Here is a 20556-nt window from a genome sequence, read left to right on the forward strand (position 1 = left end):
TGCGTCATGTTTAGCATTTCCATTTCTATAGTCCCACTAAGATTTTATGCTTGAAGGTGCCTGGTGGTTTTTGTTTTGTTTGTTTTTTTGCTGGCCATCCATCTAGAATTATGGGCATATCTAGTGGGGTGTCACAGGGGTCAGTCCAAGATCTGGTACTGCAACAATTTCATTAATGGCTTGCGTAACAGGGTGGAGAGTATGGTTATAAAATTTGCTGATGACACGAAGCTGGGAGGGGTTGCAAGCACTGTAGAGGACAGGATTAGAATTTAAGATGATCTTGACAAATCGGAGAATTGGTCTGAAACAAGAAGAAGAAATTCAATACAAAACAAGTGCAAAATACTTAGGAAGGAAATGTCAAATGCAAAACTACAAAATGGGGAATAACTGGCTAGGCAGTTGTACTGCTGAAAAGATCTGGGGGTTAGAGTGGATCACAAACTGAGTATGAGTATGAGCCAACAAGAGAATGCAGTTGTGAAAAAGGCTAATATTCTGGGGTTTACTAAACAGAATGCCATATGTAAGACATGGGAGGTAATTGTCCCACAGTTCTTAGAGCTGGGGAGGCCCCAGCTGGTGTAGCACACAGAACTGGACGCACTACACTTTCTTAAAGTCGTGGATAAATTGGAGAGAGAGTAAGAGTAACAGAGGAGAGCAACAAAAATGATAAAGTTTAAAAAGCCTGCCCTCTGAGGAAAGGTTTAAAAAACTGGGTGTTTACTCCTGAGAAAAGAATACTGAAGGGGGGACCCAATAACAGTCTTCAAATATGTTTTGGGCTGTTATGAAAAGGATGGTGATCTATTGTTCTTCATGCCTGCTGAAGGTAGGACAAGCAGCAATAGGCTTAATCTGCAGCACGGGAGATTTCAATTTGATATTAGGAAAAACTTTCTAACTATAAGCATAGTTAAGTACTGGCATAGATTTCCAAGGGAGATTGCAGAATCCCATCACTAGGGGTTTTTAAGAACAGGTTAGACTAACACCTGTCGGGGATGATCTAGGTATACTTGTCCTGCCTCAGTCCAAGGAGTGGGATTAGATCATCTCTCCAGGTCCCATCCAGCCCTGCATTTCTATGATTTGGCTTTATCTTAAACCACAGGTGGACAAAGCACAAGGTTCTGTGTCCTGGGCAGACAGATCCTCTTTCCTACAGTCCTTGAAACAATGAGACTACCCTTTTGCATCCCAAAATACTTTGCTATGAGACATGGAATTTTGGGGTGTCAAGTTTCAGACTTCGATGGGCTATAGCTGCTATTCAGACTGTTGGTATTAGTATGTAGAAAATTATATAAGGAAAGCCAAATATCAGAACTGCCACAGCTGTTTGTCAGGATACATATTGAAAACCAAGTTTCAATGTCATTTCTATCCAGGTTAGGTTTAATTTTGAGTTCTGTGATTTTTTGGGGTCGGTTTGGGGACAAAACTTTGCACCACAAGTTACATGACTAGTTTTTCTGGTCCCAGATTGGTTGCACTTATCCCTTGCAATAAGTGTAGCTCCACCTCTTGTTTTCAGGTTCCCACAGAGGGAAGATGCTTCCGGTCGAACTCTCCCTCACTATGCAGAAGCAGCAGACTTTAAAAGCTCTTAATGTGCAAAAAGTCAGTAAATCACTATCCTTCTGATCCGGAGAGGTGTTAAGAAACCGTAACTCAAGTCTGAGGTCAACAGCAGTCATGGGTGCTCACCTCCTGTCAGGATTAGGCCCCACAGTTGTGGAGAGAGGTAGGGACTGAAGGATGTGATTTGGTTTCCATTTTGCTTTTGACAATAACTCTAATATTAATCATTTAATGTTTGGAAAGGGCTTTATGATCCTTAGATAAAGGATATATTACTTAATCCTGAGGGAATTATACACCAAAAAAATTAAAATTATGCACAAAATATTTTAAAATTCTGAAAATTTTATTTGTCACTAAATAAATGTGGCTCCAGCATGGCAGTGGGAAGCACAGGCCACTGGCTGCATTGAGGTGGGAGATCACCCTGAAGCCCCCACCTCACCCAGTACAGGGACTTAGCAGTGAGGCTGCACCTGACCCTGACACAGTGCAAGGGCTGGGTCTGCCCCAGAAACATCCCAGGGCCCTGCTCCTCTGTGCCAGGTGCACCAGCTGTGGGTGGGCAGGCTCAGCCCAGCAGAATCCAAGTGTGGGGGGATCCAGGTGCGGGGTGAGAGATTTCTGTGTGGGCCAGTCTGGATGCGGACAACTGAGTGGGAGATCTGGATGCACAGGGGCTTGTTTGGGGGTTCTGGGTGCAGGGGCAATGGGGCGTTGCAGGGGATCCAGGTGAAGGTGGCTGGGGCTCAGCAGGGTGGTGGTCTGGGTGTGGGGAGATGGGGCTCGGAGGGAGGGTCTAAGTGTGTACAGCTTAGTGGGGGGTTCGGGTAACGGGGGGGGCTTAATGGGGTGGAGATCCAGGTGCAGCTGGTTGGGGATTAGTGGGGTAGGGTTCGGGGGGGGGGGGGCTCGTAACAGGGGTCCAGGTGTAGGGGGGGTAGGGCTTGTCAGGGTGACGGTTCGATGGGCCTGCTTAATGGGGGAGCCCCAGCTGCTGCTGAGGGGACGCCACATGCTGGGCACCCGCTTCCCACTGCGATTCCCCTATCCCCTTTTTTTCTCCATCTCCATCCCCTCATTCCCACATTCCCCTCCCCTTTCCCTATTCCACCCCCTTCCTTCCCCACTGCCTCTTCGCCCCACCCCCTCTTCCCTCATTTCCCCCAGACCCCTCTACCCAGCCCCACCGTGGGCACTCAGTGTTGCACAGAAAACAGGAAGGTTCCCAGCACACAGAAGAGGAGCATGACTGTCAGTAGGACCCAGGAGGCGGCATTCAGCTGCAGATCAGCAGAGTCCAGCCGCAGCCTCCTTCAGCTGGGCAGCTCTGCACTTGCAGAAAAGGGGGGGCAGCAGCACGTAACCCCATGTGCTCACCATGCCTTGCCTCTCTTTGGAGGGGGGCAATCCCCCACAAAAAACTGAGCCTATGGTTGCCCCCCACACCTCCTGCATGGCTTCCCTTGGCTTCCCTGCCATTTTCTACAGGGAAGCACAGGAATTCTGCGGGGCGGGGGGGGACTGTTTTCTGTGGGCACACAGTCATGCAGAATCCTGCCAGGGGTAATAACTACTAAGTATTATCACTAGACAGGCCTAGAGCTTACATGACATGCAGCATGGATCTAAAAAAATAGTATCCAGAAAGATTGAACTATCATCCATTCTTTTTCATAATACTGGTCAAAACAAGTTCATGGGGGGAGATGGGGAACAAACGAAATAGAGAGTAGAGAAAGTAAGCAGCAGCAAAAAAGCATCCTTAAGCAAAATTCCACAGCCCATTCTTCAGAAAGAGCCAACATTCTATTGCCAGGATGTGTGCTTTTGTAGGGCCTAGACAAATACTGTTTTGTGTTCTGCTTCAGAGCCAGCAGACAACATAGGTTAATTATGAATAAATCCCCTTCCCAGAGCACCTGATTCCCTACATCCTGCTGTTGTACAAACAAAAACAAAAAAGTTCACTGAGAGGAATGGAAAAACCCAACATTTGTCAAATGGAAATAATGCAATTAGTCTGCAAGGAAGCATTCTTTCTGAATTCTAAGAGGCTGTCACAAAGTATAAAGGAAAAAAAATTAAACTGGACAAGCACTGTCCTTTTAAAGGTGAACTATAAAAGTAACACTGAGTTAACCCCTAAATTTTGTGCTGAGTGTTCCCATTTGGTGTAATCCTTCAGCACAAAAACCTTTATCTTAGCTTTTTAAAATTGTTTTTAACCTTCTGTGAATTCCCCCCCAGTGCTCTCTGATTTGCTAGACTTCCTAGAATGCATTATCCTCTGACATTACAAGAAGTCTCCTTGATCAAGAAACTAATACTTGGCATTAATGGCATTCCTGATTACTGTCCTATTCCTATGGCAGAGCATCTCTGCATTCTTATGGATTCCTGTGATTTCCTGAATATCAATCAGTCCAGTTTCTGACCTATGTATGTTGGCAACATTAATAATATCAACTGAAAGACATTGACTCAATAGTAATTTCAAATTTTTAATAGAAAATCTCTCCTCCTCTTGATAGAAAATCTCTCCTCCTCTTGATCCAGGTATATAATAACGAGACCCATATATCTGTGTCAAGGAGAGAATAAATATCCCATATCTTCTCTGAAATTTTACTCCTAAACTTCTATGAAGAAAGAAGTCAAGCTTTGTGTGGACATGTAAGAAAATTCATAAAGTCATCCCTGAGGTGATGTGCAATTTTTTCCAGAGAATCAAAGCTTTTAACAAATTCTTCACTCTGTGACAAAAATATGTACCTTCAGGGGAAATCGGACAATACAGTAGTTCCTAGGTTGCAGGCAATACAATATGATGTGCACTCAGCCCTTTTTTTTATTTTGCAGCCTGAGAAAACATGTATTGCACTTAAGATGGACAGTTCAACTTGTTAGAACTGGCTTTTGGGTGGAAAATGGAAAATGCACCATTTTCCAAAAAGAAAAAGGGAGTCTCATGGAGCCCATGAACTTCATATACTGACCCCAGCCCGTGGTCACTGGTAAATTGCAGCTGTTTCCAATTTCCTTATTTAACCTCTTCACCCTGAATTTCTCTTTAGGGTGGTGGTTGTGGTGGGGAATTAGTGGCAGCTGCCATGTTCCCAGAGTGGGGGTTAGGGGGTGGATGTGTCGTAGAACTGGTTGTGGGGAAAACACCGCAAACCTCTACAACATTTTAAATACTGAGATTTTGAATAGTTGGGGAAACTTATAAGCTGCAGGGTGCAGGAGCAGCAAGGGTTGGTTCATAGTCAGCAAGGGTGGAGCCATAGCAGTATGGGCTGGGGCAGGAGAGGTGGGAGGGGGAAGGCAACATGAGTGCGTTAGAGTTGTATGGGGTGGCTGACTGGCAAGTGATTAGCAGTGGCAGGTGCATCAACTGGCCTGCATCAGTAACCAGGATGGAGGTGTTTGCCAGCTGAGGGGGAATGAAGGTGCTTGCTTGGGGAGATTGAGGGAGGAGACTCTGAGCTGGCCCAGGACGGCAGACACTGTGTACAGAAAGGTCAGCAACACAGTCTTCAAACAAGTACAAGATTTGGTCTAGCAGCTGTTCCCAACGTGCCAACAGAAGTGGAAAATCAAAATTAAATGGTGAAATTAATGTACAAAATAATGTGGGAAGTGATGCAGCCTACTGAATCTTGTGGATTTGGTCAATCTGGACATTCCCAATGAGGTTTTACTTTAAGAAGATGAAGTCCACCAATGTATTTCTTCCTTTGCTGGAAGGATAGGTCAGGCTTTAACATAATTGATAGTTATCTCTTTTGAGACAGATGAAATTACAATCATTGCAGTTTTATTTAGGGTCTGAGAGGGGCCTGGCAAAATGGGGCTAAATATAAAATACACTATAGTTTCACATAAATTACCTTGTTTTGAAAAAGCCCCAAAGAAAACAGAGCCTGATTCACGGCTGTGTTACTCCAGCTTGATGTTGGTTTAACTCCAGTAAGTTATAGTGGCATAAAATGAGTAATACAGGCCTACTGGGGTTTTTAGGCTGATCCTAAAGTGCTGGTTTTTAGGTCTGTTTATTATACCTATGTGACTATGGCTATTTTGGACTAAAGGCTACATTCAAGTCTTCACACAAACCTCTCTGAAGAGCACAGTAAACAATATGTTTTCAGAACTGCAGTTCATAACTGTATCTGCCATCCTGCAAAACCATCATATCTACATCTCCTGCCTGCTTGTGATGAAGGATACCCCCAAATGCGTGTGGCTGGGCCAAAAGGGCATTTTCAGCACAGGCTAAATGTTATTTCTGTGCCACCATCTGAAAGAGATGAGATACAGATAAAATAGGTAGGTAGATAGGTGTTATGGGCAGAATCCTCCAGTCCACTACAGCTGCTTTGCACCACTCGGGTAGTACAAAGAGCCCACATTCTGTCCAGAGGAGGCCAGCAGAGAATATAAGGCTGGCAAAACTAGGAGAGGTGACAGAGACCTCCTACTCCAGCCACATCCCCCTATCTCTACTGTAAGGGATATGTCAGGGAAGGAAGGGCTATGCTAGGGACAGGAAGGTCATGCGGTGCGGTCAAGCTCTGCTTTACCTGTCTTCCTTTGACATAACTTACAGCACCAGAGGAGTTGCTCTAACTAACTTGTACTGAGTCTGAGTGGTGCAGAATCAGAAAGTCACAACCAGCTGCCTGATACTCACTTGACCTAAATAAGGGTAAGTACTACTGAGCTTACGTAGGCCCTGAATGTTGCAATACCTATTGATCAAGTATATTGTATTGCTGGTCTGAATGTATATTTTAATTATAACAATCTAAGGATTAAAACAAGGCAGATGAAAAAGATTGCAGGTTGACTTTGTTTGGGTTTTTTTAAACACTTTGGTCCGGTCTCCAAGTAGCATCTGTGATTTCTAGGACCCTTCTGAATTTGAGTGTTTTGCTTATGTGGGCTCCACACAGCTTTTTAGTGCTTCTAAGTAGGGGAGAGATAGGAGCTAAGCACTGATTAAGTCGTCAGTTCAGCAAAGCACTTAAAAACTTGAAGCATGTGAGCAGTCCCATTGACTTCCAATGGGAGTACCTTACATGCTTAAAATAAAAGCACATGCTTAACAGGAATGAGATAACCCACATGCTGTGCTTAAATCCCTGTGCTTAAATCCTATGACTGTGCTTAAATCCCTGATCCTGCACCATTAAAGTGAATGGGAACTTTGCCTTCAGTGTGTAGGTTCAAGCCCCAAGTGCCTTAATGAATTGGGGCCTAAAGGAGTACACCATGTGAAGCTGAGTAACCAGAATAAGTGAGGCAAGAGGACAATCTGACTACGAAGACCATGGTTCAATGAGAAAGATACATGGTTCTTTGGTAGAAAGGCACAGAACATATATGGACATGGATCTCAAGCCATTTTAGTAGCCCTGATAGTTGATCTCCTGTTGTCAGTGGATAGAGAGCAGATTTCTATTCTCATTCTTCTAGACCTCTCTGCAGCATTCAATACTATTAACCATGAGAAACTGCTGTCTCACCTAAGAAAGGTGACAGAGGTCCAGGAGAATGCACTAGATGGTCCAAGTCCTCCTTAGTGGGATGCGTTCAACAACTAATGACTGGAAACTGCACCTCTATTGCTAGACACTTGATTTGTGGAGTCCCACAAGGATCAATTATTTTGCTGGTCCTATTCACCATCTGTGTGTGTCACTAGGTGAACTGGTCAGATGACATGAACTCAAGTGCCAGCAATATACAGATGACACACAGCTCTACCTGTTCTTCATCACATGCAAACATGACACTGCCACTAAGATGGCCCAGTTCTTGGACGAGATCAGCTCATGGATGAAGAATAGCTGAATGAAGCTGAACCTGAGCAGCAGAGGTTTTGCAGGTGGGCAATGGAAAGCATTTTGAAGAGTTTGCATCCATGGTGCAATCTGCTTTAGTTGAAGGTTCACACCCATAATTGGTCAATTCAGTTCATAATCTAGGAATACTCTTGGGTTCTTCACTGATGCCGAGCTCTCACATAGCAGCATCTGCAAGTAATGCTTTCGACCGTCTCTGGTTGGTTAGATGACTGCATTCCATCTTGGCAGATGATGATTTGGTCTCAGTTAGTTAGTTCTACCTTCACCACCTCTCAACTAGATACTGCAGTACAATATACCTGGGCATGAAGCCACCAGCCTTTAAAAACTCCAGCTAGTTACAACACTGTGGCACATCTCCTCACCAACACAGGCTACCATAAGCACATCAGACCTTTCCTCCTCTCTTTACACTGGCTTCCCTTAAAACAGTGTTTCCCAACCTTCAGACACCGCTTGTTCAGGGAAAGCCCCTGGCGGGCCCGGCCGGTTTGTTTAACTGCCACGTCTGCAGGTTCGGCCGATCGCGGCTCCCACTGGCCGCAGTTTGATGTGCCCGGCCAATGGGGGCTGCGGGAAGCAGCGGCCAGTATGTCCCTTGGCTCACGCTGCTTCCCGCAGTCCCCATTGGCCGGGCACAGCGAACTGCGGCCAGTGAGAGTTGCGATCGGCCGAACCTGCGGATGAAGCAGGTAAACAAACCGGCCGGACCCGCCAGGGGCTTTTCCTGAACAGGCAGCATCCCAAGTTTGGGAAACACGGCCTTAGAACATCCAGTCAAGTTCAAAATCTCAGTCTTTATCTTCATGGTGCTCGGTGGTCTGTGCCCAAGATATTTAAAAGATCGCCTAAGACTCCAGGATGAAGACCATGGCTAACAACTCTACTCCTCTGGATCAATGAAACTCTCTATAACAAGGGTGGAGTTCATCAATGTAGGAGACACAACTTTCTCAGGGATCAGTCCAAGGCTGTGGAATGAACTCCCACGGGAACAAAGAACCATCACACTCCTCACCACCTTCCATTCCAAGGTGCAATGTGCTCTTCAGCCTGACCTACCTAACAAAGACTTAGTAGTGTATACATAAAACCCCAAAAGCCCTACCAAAAACACAGTTCACTGCATGCACAATTCCACACTTCTGCCCTGGGGAGAGTATGAGGAAACAAACCACACGTACCAGATGTTAGACACATCACTTAACGCAGAGTATAGAGTAGAATGGGCATATGAATATGAACTTGAAAATGAAACAAAAATAGAGACAAAACAACCAATTTAAAAAAAAAAACAGATGTGGGTTTTACTCTGGGGCAAGGTGAAGGTCAGTTCTTATTTTATCCAAACAATTCACCCACTCCTACACAAAACCTATTTTATTTCCTCTATAGAGAATGGTATATTTAACTCAAACCACACTGTTGAAAGTAGCTCAAAGAGATTTTTAAACAAAGTCTACTGCTGTTTGTTATAGGTCACTGAGGCTACTATGTCACCAGCCTATTGAGAAAGAAAACAATGGTGCACACTCTTGCTGTATAAAAGTGTACCAATTGGATTTTGCAACTAGGACATTACAGAAAATAGTTTGTGCAAGTGGAAGCTGTTTAAGAACACAACACCAATAAAGAGTTTCTCTTTGTACATATATCCACATATACATATACCCCTAGCCAGAAATCAAGGACCTAAAACCAGCACTTCCATTTAGGAGCATAAGATGTGCCACACAGGAACCATTTATATGGATTTTGTTTAAACAATCAGTTTGTAGAAACTTTCATATAGCAGCTGTCTCAACTGGCTTTATAAAAGGTCAAGATGCCAGTATAAAATATGAATTTGTATGCTGGATGTGTTGTTTGCAAACTTTATTTTATTCAACATGTTCATGTTTTTCCAAATATTACTTGTGGGGGGGGAAGATTCAATTTTCAAATAGATGTTTGGAGGGGAAACTATTCACTTAAGGCCCAATTCAGCAAACACTTTTAAGCATGTGCTGAAATCTCATTGACTTCACTGGAACTTGAGCATATACTAGTGTTATGCACATGCTTAAATGTTTTCCTAAATTGGGATGATTTTCAAAATATCCAATATACCAGTCTGATGAATGGAGGTGTGACAACTTGTTCAGAAGAACAAAGATCCAAAGCAAACATTAGGAGATTTAATGTTGGATAGTCATTAGTTAACAGAGCTCTAACAGAATGACCCACTAAAGATGTAAGGATTTGCCAGCAGCAATCTTACTCCTCTTTTGGGTACTCTGCTTGGTTATGTCTCAAGATAATCGTTGGTCAAAAATGCCAGAGCAAAACAAAAAGAAGTAAGGCTGAAGCAAAAATAAATATAAGAAATGAAGGTCACAGTTTCACCAACAGTACAAGAAAAGAGCCCATTGGTTGAAGCGAACTGAAGACACAGTAATCTACTATTTACCTCAAGGTCAAGAGTAGCTCAGTGTTCAGAAACTTCTTTAAACAACTTGTTGAGTGGAAGTGCAAATGCACAGAACTGATGAAAGTATAACTCACATTGTCACACCACTTACCAAATGTGTGCCAAATGTAAGAGACGAGACCTTCTGAATGGGACCTTCCAAAATAACATCCAGCGGACTCATTTCCCTGATAGCTTAATAAGGCTCAAACCCAGGTGTTTTTCTTAATGTCTTATTACTTTAAATGAAAAAATGAGTTACAATTGACTTACTACAGTTTCAAATACTTTAGAACAACAACCTATAGGCCAAATTCAGAAGTAATCTTTATGGCAGTGTGAATTAGACTCCCTTATGATTTTTCCATTTGCTATAAGAAGAATTAGAATAGGCTCCAAGAGGGAGAAATGTTAAATCTTCCTTAATATCAAAAGGCAGCATGAATCCAGGGATAAGGCACCAAATTGAAATTTAGGAGGTCTGTCTGCTTCTCCTAATTCTGGCAGGGCATATCACTTTATTTTTCTCCTCCTGGAGACTACAAATGGCAAATGTTAGTCACATCGCTTAATGCAGTACTGGAAGGTGCTCAGATAGAACTTGTCTCTGTGGTGCCACAGTGCAGTCTATGAGGATGTGAACTGTAGAGCACTCTGTCATGTGTAGACCCTGCTGGCAGAGACTAAAAGGTACCTAGTTTGCATTAATGTAGTCTTGCTTGAAAACAGTATGACATCAACGCAAACTAGGTACCTTTTAGTCTCTGCCAGCAGGGTCTATGTGGGGCAATTAGAGCACATATTAAAATGTTCTACAATTCGCACCCCCGTAGACCAGACTGCAAGTGCCATGGAGACAAGCCCTAAAGTGATAAGGGTACAATAAGATCCAGTATTGTATTGTAGAGTGAGGCAGTGGTTCTCAAAGCCGGGCCACTGCTTGTTCAGGGAAAGCTCCTGGCGTGCCGGACCGGTTTGTTTACCTGCCGTGTCCGCAGGTTCGGCCGATCGCGGCTCCCACTGGCCGTGGTTCGCCGCTCCAGGCCAATGGGGGCTGCGGGATGTGGCGCGGGCCAAGGGACGTGCTGGTCGCCCTTCCTGCAGCCCCCATTGGCCTGGAGTGGCGACCTGCGGCCAGTGGGAGCCGCGATCGGCCGAACCTGCGGACGCGGCAGGTAAACAAACCGGTCCGGCGCGCCAGGGGCTTTCCCTGAAAAAGCAGCGGACCGGCTTTGAGAACCACTGGAGTAAGACATTTCTCTGCTTTACCTTCCACCGTCAGTAAAGTGGGGATGATGATACTGACTCTCCTTCGTAAAGTATTCTGAGAACTATGGCTAAAAAGCCTAACATAAGTGCTAACTATTAATTAATTAATTAACTATTAGTATGTCTGGCTGCTATGAAGATTCTGAAAAGTCCTAAACACATTTCCCTAATTAAAAGCTAAATGAGGAAGTCAAGAAATGTCTGTATACTATTTACACAGCAAACCTTAATGAAAATGAATGAAAAATGTATTGGATAAATAGAATTTTCTTATGTGTCGGAACATGTAATCTATTCATATCAGGAATAATATGCTCTAGTCAAAAGTGAGACCATGTTATGCTTTTTACTGGGTTAGATATCAGACACTCACATCATGGGGATCAGCATGGTGTACATGATAAAAGCATCTGAGAGTTGAGTGTAATTTACACAAACTGTAATTTGACTGAAGCATAATCATATATTTTAAGATTTGTTTTTATGTTTTGAAGAAGTTCATTGCATTAAGCATCCACTTGGTGCCCTGCATCAAATTGCTGAAGGCCAGATGTTGTAACCAGCTGTGCTAAAATAAATGGTATCAGTGAAATAACTGTAGAATGTGACCACTTACTGTTAAATTTGTAGTTACATCTTTGGGAGTTTTTGTGAGTAGGCTGTCCACAGTAAGAGATCAGATTACTTATATTGTACATCTGAAATGTACAAGACCAAAATAACTTGTCAAAAATATGATGTTTGGGGAAAAGTGAAGAAGATGGAGGTCAAAACTAGTCCTCCAGGAATAATATCTAACATCAGAAGAGAATGAAGGAAACTAGGTGAGGTATGTTTTAGGTGTCTTGGATTCAAACCAAAAGGGTAAAATAATTTTGATGCATAAACCTTTGTTTTTCATACAAAAGTCAAAATTTGCATACCCACATGAGTGATTTCATATGCTCAGGAAAGACAAAATATAGCGTACAAAATGTAATCCTATAAATGGGGCTTATTATGGAGAAATACAAAGCATAGTCTCAATGTTCATGCTAAGAACTGATGCAAAGGAGAAACCTTTTCTAAATTTGTAACTGTTGAATTGAGAGCAACATAGAGATTTTAACACTATCATGCAGCATTTTCCTCCATGCTCTAAAGAAAAAAAAAAAAAAGTCTTGCAAATAGGACCTGAATCTGCAATTGGATCCACATAGGCTCAAGTGGGCCACCCCTACTGGGTAGATTGCACGATCAGAGCCTCTACCCCAGGAAAGAGAAAGAAAAATCACTCTCTTATTTTGGGTTTTAGTGCTCTTTAAATTGATGTAGATTCCATGCCAGTAAGCACTCCAAACAACCTAAGGCCTGGTGTACACTTAAAAGTTTTGCCGGCATAGGAAAAAAAGTAAAAAAAGTCCTTTTGCTGGTGTAGCTCATTTCACTTGGAAACTTGTGTAAGCTACACTAGCAAAACGTTTTTGGTTTTTTGCCTGTATAAACTGAACCTACACTAGCAGAGTTTGCCAATTTAGATATACAGATACAGTGATCCCAGCAAACATTTTAAGTACAGACAAGGTCTTCCAGCTGGTCTGAGCAGGCAAAAAAAATTACCTTTTTTGAAGGAGTCTTGTTGCAAGTAAATAGGTCTAGTGAATTTTGTTACTGGATGGCCTTTAAATCTGAACTCCCCACAGTTTACTTGCTTTCCTTCAGCAGAAAATTCAAAATGTTCTAGAAAAGAATGTTGTTGCCAGTTGAACACGTATCTATTCTGACTCTCCAGTTTGCAGCAGAGTGCTGCAGGGGCTGCCAGCCTTGGGGAACAGCAGAACCTTTGTCAGAGTTTTGAGAGTTCTTGTAAATCTTAATGGTACAAACCCCAGAGTATAGTCCCAGTTCCCAATGATTTCTGCTCCGCCCCGTGCCCGCCAGCTTCACAAACACCGCATATCTGAACTGGAAATCCTCCCCCCACCCCCGACATTCAAACAGAGAAAGAGAGAGCAAAATCCATCACATGGGACAGCAAAACCTTCTGATCTAAATCAATAAGGGCTAGAAAACTGTACACACAACTATGCCTAAATCATTTATCATGGTGAATATCTTGGAACCCTAGCTTTATCAAAACTTATTTTACACTGTAACAGAGGGAATAAATGATCTGTGAAAAACAAAAAACCATTACCATTCTAGCCAGATTTCTTTATCTTTAACACAAACTATGCTTGGCTATTCACTGACTCTAACATTTTATCAGACCAGACAATCAAGTCTTCTCAACACAAAAAACCCCCCCAAATATAGGAGTTTGCCCATATGCCAACTTCAGCTTTTGCTAATAAAGGTTTATCGTTCCATACATATTCTAACTTCACTAAAATACAAAATGATATCTAATCCTGACTGGACAAGCACCTATGGACACCCGCAACTCCCTGTGAATTTTGGCCTAAATTCCCACCAGTGGTTTTAAGTGCTTCAGTTTTTAAGTGCCCAACTTAAGATCACTTCTGAAAAATCAGAATGTTTGAGCCAAAGTCAGTATCAACTTCTAAAAAAGTTTGGCTATAATAGCATTTAATGGTGAGCCAGCGGGGGATCAACAGGTACTTCTACTGGGACTAGATTGAAGGGATGGAATGACAAGTTCTGCTATGAGGGTAGGAAGAGCTATTGCCTCAGTATCTTGCTGTTGATGGATTTGGAAGGATTGATTTGGTGTTGGATCAAGATGTGACTGGGTTAAGAACTGATTTGGGCTTCTCTTAAGTCTCACCATTCTGGAACTCACTGTGATTTCTATTTCCTTTGACAGATTCACTGTAGAAGTATGAACAATATTCTGAATGGTTAGGAAGTGTACTATGCAGTGGCAGACTTAAGAGGCAGAGCGTGGTCAGCAATTGAGCAGCATGAAGTCCAATGGTCACATGTCCTTAGGCTTTTTTTAAAAGATAAAATTCAAAAAACCCACCCCCAATTAAACAGACATCACGGCCTCAACAAAAATAGCATCCACCCAAGCTGCGTCAGCTTGTGTATTTCCAGTTATTGGAACCTCACACCACACTCACACTTTTCCCTGTCAAATTTGTTCTATGATGCTGTTGCTGTCTCATCTCTCTCAATCGCAAGGAGTGCAAGGTCACTCAGCCATGTCTGTTATCATGTTGAATGCTTGTAGATTTTCCATGTCTTAAAGTGCTCATTGCACGTTCAGCACTAGCCACTTTAATTGGTATGGTCAGGAAGAACTTCCATTTCCAGTAGATCATCATCAAGAGAGCTGGACACTGAAATTCAAATAGATCTGGACCCCAAGTGACAAAATGTACAGCGCTGTGTCCTTTGTAAAACCATACATCTTGAAAGACAGTCTCATGAACCAAGTCTAAAAAAATATGAGTATTTGCATGTGATTTTAAGAACATCCTCCTTTGACTCTTCTAAAGTTTTATTTTGAAGTTGCCAGGGATGGAGGAAACCAGAGAGTAGATACCTCTTGAAATCTCTCTCACATCAAAATTTTAGTTCTCCAAATATATTGTCTAAGACCTTGAAATATTTCCTTTGATGGTTATCCTTGGCTTCTAATACAGAATCATTTACAAATTCATCATCCATGTGGCGTACACATCTCTTAATGTAGCTTGATAGTTTGCATTTGCAAAACCCACTGCTTCCCACCTGTTCCAAGATTCTTTTACAATTTCCTCATACTTTTCTTCAGACGTGAGTTTCCTGAGCTCATTCACTTTGTTCTCAAATGTCTAGAGGACCTGGAACATGTCAATTTTCTTTTACTGAAGGATTCCAGAGGCTGCAACCATGCTAACTAAGATCCTATGCCACCATAACAGATTGAGGTAGAACATCCAAGCCATCAAAGACAGGTTGCTTTATCAAAACAGGTATTGATACTATGACCTTTTGCAAACTGTACAGCTGCCACATGTGACTGCACATGTTGTTTGCTCCTCCCCTGAACAGCATATTGTTCCAGTCACTGTTAACCATGTTGTTTTCCACGTTTCCATATCCCCAAACAACAAAAATGTAACAGCATGCATAATCTGAAAGATATGAGTATGCTAAGCCATTTGACATGCAAATCTTCATGTGGTGCATTTTTAATTCTATCAAATGAAGATGGAAAATGGCAGTTTGTAGAGGGGGAAAGGAAACTGTCCTTTTGGCCCACCACTTTCAGTGGTTGGCAAGGACCAATCTGTAAAAGCATTCACAATTGCTCAAATGATAAAACTGAATCTTGAAAACAACTTTTATCAGATGGGAATATCAAATTTATTGCAGCAGGAAGACGGCTTTGGCCTGCTCCATTGTTGACCTGTTCATCTCCAGTGCCCTTGGTTTTGCTTCTTTCAAGTTCATTGATAGCATCTTTGGATATTTTTCTTTCTTTTCTTTTTTTGGTTGTAACATCATCTATGGGATCTTTGGCGTCATAGCTCATCTTCCATTGTGCTGGTTTCAAGCAAATTTCTCTGGAAATATATACTATAGGTGCAATTTCAGTGGACTGCACAAATTGTTTTCCTCACAAACCTTGACACAATAACAGATTCATGCTTGCTGAATTGAGAGGCAGCTCTTGACTTTCTACTTCAGACTGCAGGAGTTGATTAGGAAGTTTACAAAATGATAGTTTCTGGTCTTTGGAGGCAGTTTATAATAAATCTTTCTTTTCTTTTCTTTTCTTTTCTTTTCTTTTCTTCTAAAACTGGACTTGTATTTGTGTTGTTTTCATTTTCAGATATCTTCCAGTATGAGAATAACTAAGTTGGAAGTATAGGCCTAAATAAAGTATATTTTTGTGCTGCTTCATATATCCTACAGTTGTGGGGATAATCCTAAAAAAAGTTGAATACAGAAGAGCTAGGCAGAACTAGAGTGCGGCTGGCTGGGGAGAGTGCTGTGGGGCTGGGAAGAGGCCACAGCAGGCAGACACACATCTCTCAGTGTCCCACAGCAAGAGCAGGCTATGGAAACAAGCTACAATTGCCGACAGAAGTGCCTTCAGCACTGGAGCATGCCCAGTGGCTGTGACCGCTGCACGATGGGTTAGGAAACTTCTACTGCCACCAGCCAGTGTTGGGCATGCTCAAATGCTGTAGGATTTTGTAAAGGCATTGCAGGAAAGGTGGGTGTAGGTCCCCTGGAACGCCTATAAAAGTGGAGGCTGGTGGCCAGGGGCTGTGTTAGACACATGCAACCCCTGCAATTGCTTCAGCCCTGAGGCAGCCAGGGAGCCCCTTGCCAGGGTGGCTGACTCAGTTACTTGGGAGGGTGGGGACCCAGAATCGAGTGGGGTCAGATGTTAATGGAATTTCTGGTGTAGCTGCTCAGGGTCCCATGCACTTGAAGGCTGAGGGCTGCTCAACCATACAACATATGACCAGTGGAGGTTGCTGCCATTATTTGTGGCGTAGTGGAACCTCTAGGAAGAAAAGTGTGCTGGTCCCTAGTGCCCAGGGAGAGTGCCATTTGAATTTGCCCAGGGAGAGTGCCTCTAAAATGATGGCTCTACTATGAATTCTGATTGACGGGACCACCAATGGCAGACCATTTTGGTCAGAGGCCCCTCCTCCCTTCCCATTGTCTGGGCGAATTCAAATACTGACAGCAGGAACCAGCATGATGCCCTTCTTAGAGACTGACTCTAGTTTGGAGGGGGAAAAAAACATTTCTTTTGCATTAATCAGATACCAATGGAATGATAATTATGAATGAAATATAATGCTCTAAGAATTTCAAGCTCCCTACAGCTTAGTGTATGGCCATATCTGGTGCCTTGCCCATCTGACTGGGAGCTTAAATTCACATTTTTTACTTTCAGAGGTATCGGTGTGCTCAGACTCTGATTATAGGATTCTCACATTTTACCACCATCAGCTGTTGTTCAATCTCAGGCCTAGGGGTTTTTATCTAGTGATAGAAATCTTCAAAAGTTCCTATGTGAGTATGATTTGCATAAGGCTCCAAAAGTTCAGATTCCTGTCCAAACTTCTCAAGTCTGCAAAGGTAGGATAAGAAATCTCTTAGGAAGAGACACTCTCCCGATTCATGTTGTGATCAAAAACTAGAAATGAAAAACACTGCAGCACCCCAAAAAATCTGTCATGGATGTGCCGATTCATTCTATTAACAAGTGAGTTTTTTTTCCTGTGAGCTCTCTAAAAGGGAAATAAATCAACATTTATGACTGCAAGAGTATGTCAGCTTCTGTCATGGCCTCCTTTGCTGCTGGCATCAGAAATAAGTATCTAGTATCTAGAGTGAAATTCTGGCTGTATTGAAGTAAATGGCAAAACTCCCATTTACCTGAAAAGATTCCAGGAGTGAAATCCTGGCCCCATTCATCAAACTCAAATTAGTTTTCTTGCTATAGCTCTCTCTATTAGCATATTTCAAGTCTTTATAACGCATACCTCTTCCGTAAGAAGAGGATTCAGGATGCTAGGACTTCAGAGGGCTAAGGGGCAGTGCGCAGAACTACCTCCTCATCCCCATCCCTCTCCCCCTCCTCGCCACCAGTAGTCAATATACTGCCTCTGAATGCAATGTGACAGCGTTATTTTGTTTTCTTTTCTAGTGCACTTTACTGAACCTGCTGATTTTGTTGTTCTTGCCATGAAGGCATCAATCATTGCAGCCTTCTTTGGTAAGTAAGTATAGACTACACAAATACACATACAAACATTGTCTAGGACTGGGTCAATGACTTTGGGAAAGCGTCCATGTCATATGAACAATGCAGATCTGAATGATGCAGACATTTTGGGTTCTGTGTGAATGCCAGAAATGTTTGCTAAGAAAGGCACTCTCCTGGGGAAAGAGGTATTTGAGATCTGGACAAAATTACAACGCCATGGAAAAACTTTCAAAGATGACTGAAAGACCCGGAAGGGACACTTTCGTTCTCCAATCCAAGTCAATGGCTAGCAGCTTCCTGTGTTTATTTAGGTCTGCCACAGGTAGTTGGGCTCCCAGTAGAAGATGTAGGAGGACCTTGAGCAGCTATATTCAATCCTGGTTACCCCAATTTCTTGATTTCTCCACCCAAAAAAATTACATTAATCACATGGACTGATCATTAGACTGCACATGGGCTGCAATAATTACAGTAGACTGCACAATTATGCCATGTCTAAATCTTAAAAGCCTCCTCCAAGGAAGAACAATGTGTATTTCATGCTGCGAAGATCTTCTTTTATGGGTTTTTTTTCCTGAGTCCAAAGAGGATGCAGGACCTTTCACATGATCAAGATGATATTCAGGGAAAAGGGCTGGAAATATACCTTGCCATCATGTTCAGGATGTTATGCAGGAGAGACCTGCGCCTTTAGAGAGCGCGTAGCGGCTCCAAGACCTTACACGAACAATCTGGGTTTGGCTGAATGGATCAAACATGATTTTTTTTTGGTGTGTTTTAGTTACAAGTTTCTCTTGATAGAATCCGCCCATCATCTTGCCTAGCTGCATTCTCCATCACTAACTGTGGTACTGCCCTAAGTGGGAACTGTCAAGGATGGTTGGATACTCCGGGTTAGCTATATTTTCCCCTTCATTTTAATCTGCTCAGTTCAGTCTGCCACAAGGCAAGAGACCAAGGGCTTGATTATTTTCTCTAGACCAAGGTCTGCCCTAATACTACATGTAACCCAGCTGAACTCACTGACATGACATGAGGGGTCAGTCAGGGCAGAATTTGGTCCTTTCTTTTTGATGGGTTCTATTTTTAAAAAATGGAAGAGTCTTTTGTCCCCAATTGTGCCTCCCATTGTCCCCACTGACAATTCCACTTCTCTCAAGTAACAGAGTCACCAAGCTTTGTTTGGCATGCCTGCCATTTGAAGTAAGTGGCACTCATACTCAACTTACATAGTGTGGCATGGGGGCAGGGCACTGCTCCCTCCTTTGAACAAGTTCCAAGAGCTATTAAGTCCATGCACTTGCTGGAAGAAATCTGTAGCAATTTAGGGATGGGAAGGGAGGAATAAGATTGCTATGGCACACTCCAGTCAGGTTTAAATTTAAACATGTTATTATAGTGTCCGTTCACACAGCATGGGGAATTCTAATCCTCTCTAAAGTAGAAGAGGAGTTAAACTGAATGGTTATGTATTAGGTTATTGAAGAAAGAGTGGAACATGTTCTCACTGTCAGTGTGTAATGTGGAGTTCTGACTGCAGTGCCGCAGAAAAGTGGGACAGTTCCTCTACAACTGGGAACAGATTCTTCATCCCACATGAGCTAAATTCTGATGCAGTGGAGTGGGGGGAGGGAAGAGAATACTGCAGGGAGCTGGTTGCTGCTCCCTGATCTTCAGCCATCCAGCCTCATGTAAATTAAAGCTGGACATGCAGCCTCCTGAATCCATCCCTGAAATGAAAAGGATTAGACATGATCCACAGTCTAAGCAGATTTATACCCAACCCACAAGCAATATTACCTCCTCTGCAAGAACTCCTCAAAAGGGAAGGTACCTGATACAGAAGCAAAACACAAGAATAAGCACCCACCAGAGAAGCAACCGTCCTTGACAGTTCCCACTTAGGGCAGTACCACAGTTAGTGATGGAAAATGCAGCTAGGCAAGATGGTGGGCAGATTCTATCAAAGAGAAACTTGTAACTAAAACACACCAAAAAAAATCATGTTTGATCCATTCAGCCAAACCCAGATTGTTCGTGTAAGGTTGTGTAAGCGCTACACGCTCTCTAAAGGATCTATATGTACCTTAAATAAAAAAAACTAAGTGCAGATATCAAAGCCTCTGGATTAGGAGACCTATTAGACCAAATTACTACACATGCATTTCTAAACTCTACATACAGAAGAGTCTCAGGTAGCCCTGTGTAACAACAGGAGAGGTGTGGATTGCACAGAATTTGGAAATACATATCTAGCTATATGCTCCCCTCCACTGTGAAATAAAGACAGAGGCAAAACTTCAACAGACCTGTGGAAAATGGGGAATGAGGCCACATGGAGGGGAAGGCTCCATGGCATGCTACTCTTCATAATGTGCAGCTACATGCAATGAGCATCCTACAGTACATGACAAAGTCTTCAAGTGGCTCCATGTAGCATAATTCCCATCTAAAGATTTGCAGTTTACAAAACAATGCAGACTGTAAGTTACTGCTGTGCAGAGCAGCAGTTAATGTCCCTGCTAGCATCATGGTGACTCTTCCCGTCTACACGCACGCAGTCACAGTGGGGTACCACTGACTGGATGAGGCATGAAGCACCACACTGCCATTGCTGGGGAAGGATGTGGATGAGAAGTTGCAACAAGTGTATGTCCAGCAATCCACTAAATATTTCTGTGGAGCCTTGGATTCAGTGTATTCAACAGATC

General features: G+C 42.9%; 1 protein-coding gene across 2 annotated transcripts in view; it reads left to right on the forward strand.

Annotated features, from left to right (window-relative positions):
• Window positions 1-20556, forward strand: part of VIT (vitrin) — an 82675-nt gene that overhangs the window by 3966 nt on the left and 58153 nt on the right. For both annotated transcript variants that reach the window (XM_074948993.1, XM_074948994.1), the window contains exon 2: window positions 17786-17854. In XM_074948993.1, coding sequence (XP_074805094.1) covers window positions 17824-17854 — 31 coding nt within the window. In that variant the 5' untranslated portion in view covers window positions 17786-17823. The remainder of the gene's footprint in view (window positions 1-17785; window positions 17855-20556) is intronic.

The sequence above is a fragment of the Natator depressus genome, chromosome 3 (assembly GCF_965152275.1).
Source record: "Natator depressus isolate rNatDep1 chromosome 3, rNatDep2.hap1, whole genome shotgun sequence".
In the NCBI taxonomy this organism is placed as follows: Eukaryota; Metazoa; Chordata; order Testudines; family Cheloniidae; genus Natator; species Natator depressus.